The 15,154-nt window shown below is 32.5% G+C and overlaps 2 protein-coding genes across 2 annotated transcripts; both read left to right on the plus strand.

Moving 5' to 3' along the window:
- Positions 1-350: 350 nt before the first annotated feature.
- On the plus strand, positions 351-1,698 carry LOC143362587 (uncharacterized). Its single transcript, XM_076802879.1, has 4 exons — positions 351-605; positions 830-956; positions 1,084-1,380; positions 1,469-1,698. Exons 1-4 carry the CDS (start codon positions 472-474, stop codon positions 1,622-1,624), a joined length of 714 nt encoding a protein of 237 aa, XP_076658994.1. The 5' UTR covers positions 351-471; the 3' UTR covers positions 1,625-1,698.
- A 693-nt stretch (positions 1,699-2,391) lies between these two features.
- LOC143365234 (oligosaccharyltransferase complex subunit ostc-A) lies at positions 2,392-4,794 on the plus strand. The gene is made up of 4 exons (XM_076805205.1): positions 2,392-2,650; positions 2,751-2,824; positions 2,903-3,120; positions 4,632-4,794. The coding sequence occupies exons 1-4, from the start codon at positions 2,512-2,514 to the stop codon at positions 4,648-4,650; spliced, it is 450 nt and encodes a 149-aa protein (XP_076661320.1). The 5' UTR covers positions 2,392-2,511; the 3' UTR covers positions 4,651-4,794.
- Positions 4,795-15,154: the final 10,360 nt, after the last annotated feature.

A 15,154-nucleotide genomic window follows, 5' to 3' on the forward strand; every position in this document is an offset into this window, starting at 1 on the left:
CTATTTTTGCATTGTTAACAAATGAGAGCGGGCCTCCCGTACCCTTGCAAAACTCGGGTACGTGTGCGGAACTAGGGAGGGGATGCACTCACACAATCTTGAGCCGTGCCCACCCCAGTTGTCATTCCTCCGATCGGGGGTCACCCCATTTACTATAGGTATATGGTCTAAGCTTCTCGTGGATCTAGTTGCAACATTTATCGTTCGTCAGCGTAGAGGGCGTAAAAAATCTAGTTGTTTGTGAACGATGTCGGTATTTCAGATCGTGAGACACGAAACCCTATATGGTGATTGATCTACTCCTATACCTCGTCTGTGCCGTGAGTAATTTCATCTCTCTGCTTTCATTTTCTCTCTGGTAGTACTAAAATATCTCGGAAGAGGGTATTCGCGCCGTTTATTTACTTTTTACGCGTACCATTTGACATGTGACAAATTCGACTTTATTCAATTAGAAATTTCTATGTAAAAATGATACCAAGTTCTGCTAAACAATACTTCGTGTATCCTAATTTCTTAATTATTTTAATTCTTCAAAATGTAGTGGTTTGTCAGGAATTAAATGCACAAGTTTCATTAACGACAAAGGGAGAAGGATTTCATAGGTTAGATAGTGGCAATGTTATTATACATTGTAGCATTTTTGCATGTTTTATTTTTAAAATGCGAATTTGTTGTTTTAAAGTGATAATTGTTTTTAAAATGTCAATTTTGAATTATGGTATTAATTATATTAAATCAGTTATAAAGTACTTGAATAGCAATGATATTCTAACAATTGTTGAATTTATATCAGTATTTATTGCCATTTAACACAATCATTTTACAGGTTTTTAATGTATGAAATAAATCTTAATGATTTAATCGATGACTGTTATATTGCGCTTTATTTACGATTACCACCTGCCTTATATACTAGTATGGATGAACTTAATGATGTAAAACGATTAGAAAGTGTAAGTAACTAAATTATCATTCAAATGATGATTTAAATTTGATGTTTAAATGTTTATCGGAAATTGATACTGAGAGTTTTGATTAGTTTCATTCTTTTAATTTATATTACAATTCATTACATTTTAGAGTACTATATGTGCTGCAGGAGAAACTAATGTTGAATTATTTATGGAGAAAGCAGACTTTCAACATGTAACTATTTGTTCACCTTTGACCACCAAGAAATTTAATTTCAACTTCCCTATTCACCAGCGTTATCAGTATGCTAGTGACTCTAATAAATATGTGAATGTTACTTTGCCAGAACCCAATTTACTTTTGGGTTGTAAGAAAAGAATTAAAGAATACAGGATTTCTACAATTGACTTGTGTTCTCCCTGTGTAGAAGTTGCAAATAAATGGAGAGAGATTCCTTATGTTATGGTAAATAGTAAATCTTGTCATACAAAAACACTTTATTTCCTAATCTGCTATATTAGAATATACTTCAAACTTTACACATTTTTTTCAGGACAGTGAAAATGTTACATGGACAGTACCAGTTGGTAACTCATCTGTATTAACTACAGTAACTTACATTACACTGCTATCAACATTTTTGTGTTCGTTGTTCCTAATGCAAACAATTTGTAGATCTGCATTTGTTAGACATAAGAAGGAAGAATAATATGTTCAGAACACAATGTCACAACTAATAATAAAATCAGAAAGTTCATGTTTAATTTGCGAGTAATTATTGCAGACATTTTTTGTGTTGAAAGTAAACAGGAATATTTGTTGATTTTTATTGAAATTTTTGTTTCATTATTGTTCACATATTGACATTTACAATAAGCACATGGCATGATATATAATGGTATCTTTATTAAAATGTATATCTAACTGTTAGCTTTAACAATTGTCTTAATCTTATAGCATAATTAGACAATTTTTTTAACAATTTTTATTAGCAGTTTCCTTTATAACTAAACGAAATATTTTCTGTTCTTTTCCTTGTATTTGTTTACTAATTTTGATAATCGTGGGTCAGTTTCAATCGTGGTATTTCCCCTCCACATAATATGCATACCAACATTGTAAATATCAAAGATAATTTTGTAGTTAATTTTTTAAGCATGTAAATAATTTTGTTCGGCAGTGTAAATGGGAGAAATTGAAACAAACTAGGACAGATTTGTTTTACGAGTTTAAATTCAAAGAGTTAAGTATATAAATGAAATCTATTTTCTTATTCAACGTATCTTGCCCAAAATGTCGAACCAGGCCTAAGTTCTTGAGCTCACCACACAGCGCTGCAATAAAGACAAATGCCCGTTTGCTTCTCTGATTGGTAGAATAGAGTGATGAATAAATAAATGCACTAGTTAGTTTACCAATCAATAATTAGTACGTGTTTAGACTTTGCGCGGATTTGTGGTAATGTGGACAAAAGTTTATGCCGGCTTCCATACTGGCATCTGCCACACCACAATCACAACTTTGAAACGTGGATCTGCCGACGCAGATTCGTTTACACAAAGGAGACGTATGGGACATTTAAAATAATCTTTAAATATGGAATACATATACCGGTTACCGTTCACAGTCTTGGAAGTACCCAATTTAAAGTTAAAAAGACCGTCATGGTTTGTGAAACCGAGTGCTATGGTTGTCTTTTCATTCATACTTTTATCGTATTTCCTAGTAACAGGAGGTTAGAATTATAATATATATATATGCATACCTAGATATATGAATATATCATTAATAATTTTTTTCTGCATATAACATTTATGAAATTTACTTTGCTATAGGTATTATATACGATGTAATTGTAGAACCACCAAGTGTAGGATCAACAACCGATGAGCATGGACATACACGACCTGTACGTAAGCCTAATAAATTTAATATTTTATACTTCTGTCAGTTGCACCGTAACAACTATGTATTTATTGCATTCTAGGTAGCATTTATGCCATATCGTGTAAATGGCCAATATATCATGGAAGGATTAGCCTCTAGTTTCTTGTTTACGTTAGGAGGAATTGGCTTTATAGTACTTGATCAAACACATAATCCATCAACTCCGAAACTAAACAGGATTTTATTAATATGTGTTGGATTTATCAGTGTTATTGTGTCATTTGCTACCTGCTGGATTTTTATGAGGATGAAGCTACCGTAAGATTAAAATGAAAATATGTTTTATTAGTTTTACAAAATATATAAGATACAGTATATTACACAATTATGAACTATTACATAAAATTTATGTATTGATATATTATGGTTAAAATCTTTAGAATAGATCAGTTAAAGTAGATTTCACTATGATATGTTTAAAACAAAATTTTATATTTAAATGCATTAAAAACAGCTACCGCCAAATTGTTGTGTAATTATGTACAACATTGCTTACTAGAGCTGGTACCCGTGTAACCCATGAGATATTTGAGTACACAAAAATTACCCAGGTATCTCATGAGATAGGCAGTTATCCGAATATTTAGTTCTGTCTCGAGGTTATTTCCCGAACATTACTAGAATCATACTAGGTCTGCCAGGTACCCAAGTATTGGATAAATGGTTAATATCTTAATATATTTTACTTGATTATTCTATTTGTATTAACTGGTTATTCACAATAATTTTTCTAACGTACATTTTTATTTGGAATAACAAGAGTGAAACAATTATATAAATTTAAATGTTTTTATTTTTATAAAAAAAAAAAATTAATATATTTCCGTTTTCAGGCAATAAAGAACTGCGTTTGCAATTAACGATATTTCCTGCTGTAGAGAATACGCGTTCTGAGCTCGCAGACGTCGTGGGAATACTAATCTAGGGTACTTTTCTTTCATTTCTTTTCCACCATTCTGAAGGACATAGGTTGCGATTTATTTGATTGTCTTGAAGATATGTTTGTAGTTCTGAATTACTATTGCCGTTGTATTCTGTTTGAAATATAAAATCCACTGCCATGCTATTCATATTTTCTGTTTGTTCAGGTATGTTTATTTTGACATAAGATCTTTTATCTCATTAGTTTCAAAAGGAATTTCAAACAATGAACACTATTAGTACAGCAATCTAAAGTAAATCTGTTTGTAAGCGACGTTATTGAAGAATTTTTTAACTTTTCAAGTTTTAATAGGGTCCAACAATGGTAGTAATTCGGAATTGCAAACATGTCTTCAAGAATTAATTGATTAAAAAAATTAAATAAATCTATATCTTTCAGAGTAAGGGAAGGAAAGTAACAAAAGTAGCTTAGGTTAGCAAAAATTATTGAAATGTATTGTGCATACCTGTAACGACGTGTGCGAGCTCTGATCTACGAACGTGTACTTTTCCCGGCGAGAAATATTGTTATTTTTAAACGTAGTCCTCGGCCTGGAAATGCTGATTTATCGTTATTTTTCTACAAAAATGAAAATATTTAATCTTAAAATAATTAATTGTTTCATATTTATTATTTCATACAAAAATATGAATTAGCCGAATACTCTAGTAAAGCATACGGCCCGGTGGCTCGGGTAGTAATAGCTCTAATCGCCAATTGTAAGACCTCATGACATACTCGGGTACCCAGGTACCCAGGTATCTCACATACCCGGGTAAAGGTACCAGCTCTATTGCTTATGTACTTATGTTGGTAAAATAATAATGTTAACCATGTTTTTTTTTAGGGGATACCTGCAGTCATAATATTAGTCTACAGTACTATTCATTTTTTACATATGAAGAAAATAACATATTGTGAGTCAAGTGTATTACATTATTCCATCGCATATTAGGGATACAAAAAAGGAATGCAATTTGTACATAAAATAATAATAAAAATATTTTTCAAATATCTATAAAAAAAATAACGAATTGTTATGCTAGAATTTTTTTCTTATCCTACTTTATTGAAGATGTCTACAAGAAAGATGGCAACATAAAAGTATTTCAAATTCATATTATGCATTCTTGAGTTACAATTGTCATTTTAATTATTCTTATTACTTTTTAATTATAGTAAAAATATTTTCAAATTAAATCACCGTCTATCGAACGTTTCTTTATGTAATATGAATTTACATTTTACATTTTAGATATATAAGAGAAATCCGTTTTATTACCTAAAATAATTATGCGATTAAATTGTTGTTAAATATATGTAATAAATTACCCTTTTCGTTCGAAAAATTCATTATCTTTAATTATATAATTTATTCGAATAACGATCCTCAATTAGTCCAATTATTATTTGATTGTTTTCGTTTTCAGTTCAATTTAACGTTTTTCTATATCCCACATGAAATAACTGGATATGCATGTGTATTGCAATTTTCATTTAAATAAAAACGTAAATAACAAGGAATTGGTGTATGAAAGTGGTGTATGAAATACCCGGAAAAAATTTTTGGAGTTTTATGCTGTACTTCTGTATTACATACTTTGTAATGTTGACCTCGAAACTCTCAGGCAACAGAGTTAAGAATAGAAGTCACATTCGACTGCAACAATGTAACAGTGTACAATGTATCGGTTTATATTACATACACATATATACATGCAGAAAAAATTGATATTATATCGCATAATTTGTATCAAATATTGTTTAATTTTTTTTATGATTATCCATAAGTCAAGCTAAGAGATTCTCAACTTTTGTACAGAATTAAAAAAGTTCAATATTTTTTTATTTTATATACGATGTGAAAATTGAGATATTCTTTTCTGTTTTTATTATTATTTCCACAGTGATTAAACATGGTTTTTTTATTCATTCTTTTACTACATTATGTGGTCATTCCTATTGGAAAATGATACATGCCCATATTTATCGGTGGCCTCATGATAACAGTTATCACGATAGAAAGTATTCCTTTTTCTAATTTACCTTGCGTATCCGATTTTAGCGATATAGACGTTGAAATGTAATTCATAGTGTGCTGGTATTTGTAAAATAGTGTAAATTATTTGTGGTAAAAAACCTGCTAAATTTGTTTATTTAAATAATCTAAATTCTTTTTTGAGAAAATTACGAACATCATTCTGAGGGAACGTATAAACATGTCCACTATTACGTTATTGTGCATAATATTACAACCGAGCCAAATTCAAGCCGAGAAAGATGACTCAAGCCTCAAGGCTTCGTTGAGTTCGCTTTGCGGTCGACGTTGGCCCGGTTTATCTCCGGCCAATTCCGAAATAATCTTAGATTCGGTCTCTCCTGCTCTTACATCGAGGCCTATCGTCTCGGACTTCGTTATCTTTTCCTTGTTTTCTCCGCACACGCATCTTTAACATAACTATTAACGTATTTGGTTATATGATTGAGTTGTTAAGCAGTAATTTAGAAATGGGGATTCATTGAGCAAAATATATAAAAAATGTGGAATAACGAATTTTTATTGAAGAGTTTGTGTCTGAAAAAAAGTAGGTTTTAAAAGTCTCCAGTTATGAGTGCATTAGTATTCACAAGAAGTAGAAACGGTGGGCCACGAACAGACAAGTCAGCTTAGACCTGTCGTTCTGCTTCACCCTACGCTTATGTGCAATTTTTTTGACAATTTTAGGTTACTTAAGGTACAACATATAATGATACATAAAATTACAATATAAGAGTGATACATAACAATATTTTTTGGTATAAGTTTTTGAAATGTTTATTTTGATTCTGCAAACTGTCAGCTTGACATTTACTCAAAGTTTATATATTCAAATAATTTTCGATTTATTACGAGCGGTGCGCAAGATTAAGGTTCAACTAAAGGAAGTATTTCATACATAGGTGAAAAACGATGGAAATTATATAACTAATTAGAAAATGTTTGTAGAATTGTGTTCATGATAAAAGAATACAGTGAACAAAAATACAAAAGTAGTTTAAGATATATAAGATGACGTTATAACTGAAACTACATAAATGCACGTTGTATGCACTGTTGAGGTTATGTAAACCCTTTTTCGCTGTGTGTATCAAAGCATAACAATTAACTTATTATGTGTAGAATAAATACGTGACGATTACGTTTTATAACAAAATTAAAACTATTTAATTGTAATGATATAAGAACGATTAAAATTAATTTTCAATAACATCATAAATATACTTTTGTGAGACGCGAAACTATCTTCAACCGGAAGTCGTAATTTAAATGGCGTGCGAAAATGACGTCAGACACCTGCTTTGTTATGCGGTAGCCAGACTCTTCAAATAAAGAGCGGGTAAATCAAATTGCAATAATATTTCCCTTCATATAATTAAATTCGATAAACCAAAAATAACGAAATCAAAAATGACATGTACAGAAGGGATAATTTGCTGCGTTGATTGCGTGGCTGAAAAGTTGTGACAGATGACAGAGATGAGTTGGACATCGGATAATTCTTATGGAAAACATCTCTATCGAAAACACATTCTCATTAAAAATGATTTTTCGACAATGTAGAATGAAAATCAAGAGTAAAGAATTTGCGGTATTGGCATCATTTTTTAGTTACCAATGATAAAAAATTCGCCTAGAATGCGGCAACCCAATCAGCAGAGGAGTATGTTGAGTAAGTCACGGAGGCGGTTTCCTTTAAAAAAATATATTTTGATACTATGCAAGTTGTCCTTATAAAACAGTGCTTTATAGATTTTATGATATATCTACCTCCTATTTTCACACTTTAGTTTATTTTTTTATGTCAAACTGATACAGTGTTAAACAATGAATATGAAGGAAAGGAGTATAATAATTTACTTTGTAAATTTCTTCGTTGAACATGAGGTACTAGGGTAAGAGACCTAATTACTGTGCCATAATGAATATTAAAAAAAAAATATATATATATATATATATAAACTGATTGTAATGAAAAAAATTTAATATCTATGTTTTAATATTCATTATACTTTAAAAATAACTATAATTAATATAGGCACAGTAATTGGCACCCCTACGGTAATTAGGTCCCTTACCTCATAACAAGACAAGTTGAGTTTAAAATAAAATTATTCGCGTCGTTGACGACTAAACGAACATGGTGCATATCATTTATTCAGAATCAGTGAAAAATGTGTCTGGAACGGATGACGGTTTTAGAGTGTTGTAATTACGTTTACAATAAAAAATAGTAAATAGAGGTTCACATGAAGATATTACGGTAAGAAGAACGTCTTGTTCTTAGCTCTCGTAACGGTTGCAATGCTACGTAATGCAATTACGTTGGATCAGGTCAGTCTGACGTTATATTACGTAGCGCAGTCGAAAAATGCTGACTAGCGCGCTTAGCATTCCGCGGTCACTGCCCGCGGCTCTTGGCCTACTGACAGGCACATATGTATAAAACGTGTTAATTTTGCAGCACATCAATTCGCCTTCATGGCAGGATCGATCACAATTTTCTAAATTCGTTTTATTACTAACCGTCTTGCCAGGCTTTCCAGTATACCCGAAGTCTTCTATTTAGAGAAGCGGGCCTTAACAAAGCGCAATAAACGAGATCCATAGCTTACGCAAGCTGCTGCAGTTGTCAATCAGTTGGTTGTCTGTCAGGAAACTGCGAGAAAACGCTAACTTCTAGAGTTCACGATCCTCTTACCTAATAGACACCTTAGACGCCCGTGCTTAGGGTCTATGAAACAATTTGGAGCTCACTATTATATAGGGTGGCTCAGAAATCATAGTATAAATAGGAAAGGGGTGACTCTAGTTAAAACAATAAACTGCAAATAGACTAAGGTCTATGAACAAAACTTAGAGCTCATTATTGCAAAGGGTGTCCCGGTATTCATGGTATAAATGGGAAAGGTATGAGCCTATTCTAAAAAATAAACTGAAAATAGGTTAGGATCTATAAAAAAATGTAGAGCTCATTATTATACTGGGTGTCTCAGCATTTGTGGTATATGTAGGAAAAGGATGAGCTTATTTTAAAAAATAAACTGAAAATAGGCTGCGCTGTACGAACACAACTTAGAGCTCACTATAATACAGGGTGGCTCAGAAATAATGGTATAAATAGGAAAGGTGTGACTATTAAAAAAAAAAATAAGCTGCAAATAGATTAAGGCCTGTGAACAAAATTTAGAGCTCATTATTATACTGGGTGTCTCAGCATTCGTGGTATATGTACGAAAAGGATGAGCCTATTTAAAAAAATAAACTGAAAATAGGCTGGGGTCTACGAACAAAATTTAGAGCTCACTGTTATACAGGGTGTCTCGGCATTCGTGGTATAAATAGGAAAGGGGTGGTTCTATTTAAAAAAAATAAGCTGCAAATAGAGTAAGGTCCATGAACAAAATTTAGAGCTCACGATTACACAGGGTGTCACAGTATTCATTTATGATGTAAATAGGAAAGGGGTGGTTCTGTTTAAAAAAAATAAGCTAGAAAAAATAAAAATAGACTAAAAAATAAACAGATATTTTTTAAAAATAGACTGGAATCTATGAAAAAATGTAGAGCTCAAAATTATACAGGGTGTCTCGGTATAAATATGAAGGGGATAATTCTATTAAAAAAAAAAATTAACTGAAAATAGGGTGTAAAATTGTTTTTGGCAGCTAAGTGTGCATGAGCGTTTACATGAAGGGGATTTGGTGTGTCATGATCAGACACGTTAGCCGATACCTTCTGGATAGCAAACGTATTTGGCTAGTTTGTAAACTTCTATTTTTTGAAAATGAAATGTTATGCCAAAAAATGTATTGTGTAGCTTTAACTTACCTTTTTATGTAAACCTGTCTTCTTACCATTTTATCATACATACCAAAACGCCTTTAGAATATGAACAACCGGTTAAAAAAATTAAGGTATTGTTAAACACCGTTTAGCTGTACTTACTAGTATAAAATAGTACACGTGAAAGAAGGAAAATATATGCAATAAATAATTCTACAACATTATAAGTGCATTCTGAATTTATGTCACCTTCTTAAGGACTTAATGAAATAAAACTCTTCTTTCAAGAGGGACGATCTTATAATTTGCCCAATACAATATTACATAATATCATAGTATCTTTTATGACAATTGTTAGACGACTTTTTATTAAATTATAGACGTTCGTACATAATAAATCGATTAAATTAAATATTTCTATAGCAACATTAACGTAGATTGCTAGCTTCGCATAAGACGACTGTGACGTTGCGAGTTCTACTTTTTCGAATCAAACAATTGTGTCGTTAATTGCATCTATTATGATAATGAAAAATATAAATTACATGTGCGAATGCGAAACAAACTGTACAATGTGGTTACTTCGTTACGATTCCGCACGAGGAAGAGGAATAGGAGCTTATTCTTTAATTATTGCTCTATGGAGTTTCGGTGTTTACGAACGGGCGCACCATTTTTTTATAGGCTCGCCGATTAATTACACTCGAGGTTTTTATGCGCGAATGTATTGGACTTGTAAAAGGAGCGTGCGTTGTCTCAACAGTCTCGCAATAAACATCCGTATGGCATCCGCCCGCGTCAGAATCTTAATTTACCAGGCGAGTTGCGTAACCGATCTATTTTCATGCATTCCGAATCTCGCCGGTGTGTACGTATCCATAGAATTCCCGATCTTGATTAAAACAATGCCGTTTGTAGCTCGCCACGCATAATAAGTATAAAATAACACCGCCGGTGGCTGTGCGCAACTTAACACGGAAAGCGGAATCCGCCGACGAAACAATTCGCCGCTGTGCGAACACACCGACCACGAGTCGGGGTTTAGGAGACCCTAGAAGTTTTTATTTTTGGATATACCTACGCCAGCTTCACACCAACGTTTAACGATTGCGGTTTGTCACTAAGAAAATTTTATACTTAGACACAGCAGCGTGTTCTTACCGAGATGTTTTCATAAACGAAGAACCAAATGCAGCAGATGCTCGTTTGCCAATAAAAAGTGAACGCGAGCACGAAATCTGCAGCTTCTTTTACACATTGACACCAAGCCTACCGGCCCTTAAAAGTAACTGATACATGCTGTCTTATAAAAATGACAAGATTGAATTTAGTTGGAATTTGTGCGGTTCGTATTGTAATACATACCCTAATAAATATATTTCTTTAATCATTTCCTACGAAAGCGTCTTTATAATTTCAGTAATTGTAAAACAAAAAATTTGGAACCGGTCAGTTTGACCGGCGGTAGTAAGTTTAGTGTTAATAGGAATTTATTTATTAAAGTAATTCACTGCCATGTTTATCAAACTGGATAATACAAATCATTTATTTGAATTTAATTTATTTATTAACTACACAAGAAATGTATGGAAGTTTAATTTTATTTATCCATAAAACAGAGCTTTCCTCAAATGTGTCTGCGTGTTGTTACAAATACAATGCTCTGTATTTTTATTGTATTTTATGAAAGAAATAGTACGAAAAGTTTTTTTTTTTGGGGAATAATTTACTGGCTAATGACAGATAAGTATAATAAACTAGAGCGAATGTGTACTAACGAAAAGTGACAGTTTAATTTTTCAATGCGACCGGATACGAGTGGAATAAGTAAAATACACAACGCTAAGGTACGCACGATGAATCATGGGCTACGAATCCTTTGGAGTACTTGCGAAAGCGAATATAAATTTTTCACGCTAGCCCGAAAAAGTTTTGGCATGACGTCAATAGTAGGTGCAAATTGGACTGCAGTTTTCAACGTGATGCATTTCCAGGCTCCTGAATAAGAAATATGAAGCTAGCTTTCTATATCAGAAAAACACTGTTAATGAGGATACGGATCCAAAGCTCGCGAGGGATGCAGGCGAAATGAAGCTGTACGATCTGAAATTAATGTGGTGGTGTGCCATCAGTGCCAAGTCTCGTTTAGATCGAATTTATCAAGTTTAATGAAAAAGTAAATCTGTTAATTAAATTCTCTTGGGGTTGTAGGAAGGATGACGCGCGCGTTCAAGTCTCGTCAAATTAATATAGGGTGGCTGATTAAAGGGAGAAAAGGGAAGCAATGTCTGATGATTTGTGCTGCGCGATTCACGTCACGAATGTTTGACGCAATATACCCCGCTCTACACAAATGATTGTAGAAGGTTACACGATCGTTTCCGTTCTTCACCGATAGAACAGAAATAATTCATGTTTCCTTTGAACGCTGAGAGAGAAAATGTCGTCTTGGAACTGCGAGTGCTCACACGAGTTCGTCCAATTGATTTTTCTACGAATGCAAGCAATTTTTCCTTAATGTATCACATACACAGTTAATTGACATAATTGTGGTTCGAATAGCGATAACAAAGAGACTAACATATGTTAATTGTCACGACAGATTTCCATTTAAGTCCGCACTATGAAAAACTATGAAAATAACACTATGAAACATTGACTGTCAATTATTTTAGGCTTAAAAATTAATTACTGTACTGATATAGATGCAAGGCGAGATTTAAAATAGGAAGATTCAAAGAATTTGAAGATATTAACATAAATATTTGCACCATATTGAAATTATTAATGAAAGAGAAAAATTTCTGTTTAGCTCTCGTATCTTGCAATTGATACGCAGAATTTTTATTTTACATGCAGATCAATAATCTAATAATAATTCTAATTTTTATGAAATTTTCAAAATATTACGGAGACCTTGTAGACTGCATAAAAGTGGTAACTATCCTTTTGGACGGAATGCAACATTAGCAACATTAATAAAGGCTAATCCAGGTGATTCACCAGTATGAGGTGCAAGCAGAATGAGTTATGCAATTGGAACGGATTGTATTTCTTGTTTTGTTAGAGGTGGAAGAAATTTATAGAAGGAAATTTTCACGATATAAATAGCTTTAGCTTCCTGCGACTTTAATCGCTTTTGATGGTGCAACGATGCATTTAACAAATTCACTTTTTCCTTCAAAATAAATGAAACATTAATATTCTCTTGTTCAATTGTTGACAGACATGTGACACGTTTGAGCGTTCGAACTGGCAAGAAGCTTATTTGAATTTTAGCACAAGCTCGAACGATTCATTATTAATAAACTACGCATGTTTCTGCAGAATAAAAATTGTCTGTGTCAATTTTGAAAATGTATTTGTATGTATGTGAGTAGCGGAAGTTAAGTGGAAATGTATTTCTACGTTTAATAATTTTAATAAGTCAGCAATTATATAAAAATATTCTTAAAGTGACGATTTCATAGTCTTCTTACTTATCCATTTTCGACATAAGATTCGCAGCCTAATTATTAAATCAGACACTTCGAAATGAGTGTCGGACAATACGAATCGTTCAAATATGTATAACGAATGTCTAACACATTACTTCAGATTTTCAAGAATAATGTTAGACATTCATTTTGTCGGACATTGGATGTGACAACGAGAAACTGTGCCAGTCCATACCTCCGGTCCAGACACGGCTCGATTAGACACTTGTCTACCGAGTAAACTAAAAAATTGATTTATCGCAAGGAACCTAAGAGGTTCTACCAACAGTGAACATTATGTAAAGAAAACTATCTAGTTAATCTACAACTTAATCTATAACTATTCCTTCCGTAAGACGCAAGAAAATTGTACGACGAATTGTAAGAAAATTTCTTCGATGTAATTCGGAATTTGTTGTTAAGAAAATGTTACCGTATGAATATGTAGGCTTCCGGGAAGATGAGGAATCGAGTGTGTGGGATTCGAACACTTTATCTCGAGATTTGTCGACTGGCCAGCCGTGCTTTATCACGGACACGTTGCTCTACATCACGTTTCCTAATCTCCTAACACTTTCTAATGATCCTGATCCCGCAGGCACAATTTTCAATGTATACTTATAGTGAAATATAAAGAAATATGACCGATAGACATGCATTTCTGGTAAAAATGATTTTCAACTTCTTAAAATGATTAAGAAAAGAAAAAATGTCTATATAGCTCCTGTATTTTTGCGGTTGCCATTATGTGGCGTTCGAAACTATAGTAATCGTATCGCTTACAAAAAGATTGAAAATTATTGCACAGATGCTTGTTAATGAAATGTGATTTTTGAAAGCTCTTATAATTGATTAGCCGCGGTCGCGTTATATGAATCAGAATAATACTAACGACACGGCCATTCATTTATTGTCCCATTCTGCGCATAGGGGATTAAAAGCGCCAACTAGATATAAACGCCTATTAGGATATGAATCAAGAATTTCCACACTTGCGACTGCCAGAAGAGGCACACGTGGAATGTAAACAGCTGCAAGGGTATAATGAATGTTCATCGAAATGGCAATCTCCTGGAATAATTGTATCTGACAACGCGTTCGTGGCAGCGATAAGAATTCCATCGAGTCTAGAAATATGACTAATAGATCGATTATTATGATAGATGTTCCATCGGAGAATGTAGAAATCGTATACTGCGTAGGGCAACGGGCCCAATTACTGTGGGTGTGCCTATATTAATTATACATATTTTTAAAGGATGATGAATATTAAAAAAGAAATATGTAACATACATATATTAACTGATTTTAATGAAAACAATTTAATATCTCTTTTTTCATATTCATTATGTTTTAAGAATAAGTATAATTAATATAGGCACAGTAATTGGCACTTCCACAGTAACTGGGTCCTTTGCCCTGGTACACCATTTTAGTGTAAGATTAGGAGGAGTAGTACACCGCTTTGCTGAAGATTAGGGGAAGCAATTTAGATAAATAAAAGTAGACAGGTGTACTATGATATATTGAATGTGCGTATCAAATGTAGTATGCAGTTCCTGAATGAGTCATTTATTCCATACAAATTATTCGAGGTACATGTTTATGCGCATATGCATCGCTTTCGTTTAGAATTGTGTGTGCATTATACTAGTTTAAGGGAATGAATCTTAAATTGTGTGTTAATTAAAAAATTGTTGTATATAAAAGTTCGATAAAAATTGAATACAATGTAAAGGTGTTATGGAAGCTTGTAAGTCAATTTTGGCTTTCTAATAAAAAAATAAACTTTTTAATTGTAATTTGGTATATTATATTCGAAAGAATGTAAAATTTTGAAGAAAAATGTGTGAACAATTATGATTAATTTAGTATTCAATGGACATTATTCACGATTCTTTTCTACATAATTTGCTAATAAAGGAGAATAATTTAAATTTTTTAAAGGAGAATAAATAATTTTCTTAATGAAGGAGAACGTATGTTTAAAAGCTATTGTTACGAACATTGAGGAAATTGCATTCATATTGAGTTTATGTTTTAAATCCCACACAAAATTAAATTGAGAAT

The sequence above is a fragment of the Halictus rubicundus genome, chromosome 2, assembly GCF_050948215.1.
Source record: "Halictus rubicundus isolate RS-2024b chromosome 2, iyHalRubi1_principal, whole genome shotgun sequence".
Taxonomy (NCBI): Eukaryota; Metazoa; Arthropoda; class Insecta; order Hymenoptera; family Halictidae; genus Halictus; species Halictus rubicundus.

What these genes read in the sequence shown, in the direction of transcription:
- LOC143362587 (XM_076802879.1), top strand. Translation starts at nt 472, where the DNA reads ATGATACCAAGTTCTGCTAAACAATACTTCGTGTATCCTAATTTCTTA. An exon ending in AAGGGAGAAGGATTTCATAG is followed by an intron (nt 606 to 829) that starts GTTAGATAGTGG and finishes ATCATTTTACAG; the next exon opens with GTTTTTAATGTATGAAATAA. An exon ending in ATGTAAAACGATTAGAAAGT is followed by an intron (nt 957 to 1,083) that starts GTAAGTAACTAA and finishes ATTACATTTTAG; the next exon opens with AGTACTATATGTGCTGCAGG.
- LOC143365234 (XM_076805205.1), top strand. Translation starts at nt 2,512, where the DNA reads ATGGAATACATATACCGGTTACCGTTCACAGTCTTGGAAGTACCCAAT. An exon ending in GTATTTCCTAGTAACAGGAG is followed by an intron (nt 2,651 to 2,750) that starts GTTAGAATTATA and finishes ACTTTGCTATAG; the next exon opens with GTATTATATACGATGTAATT. An exon ending in AGCATGGACATACACGACCT is followed by an intron (nt 2,825 to 2,902) that starts GTACGTAAGCCT and finishes ATTGCATTCTAG; the next exon opens with GTAGCATTTATGCCATATCG.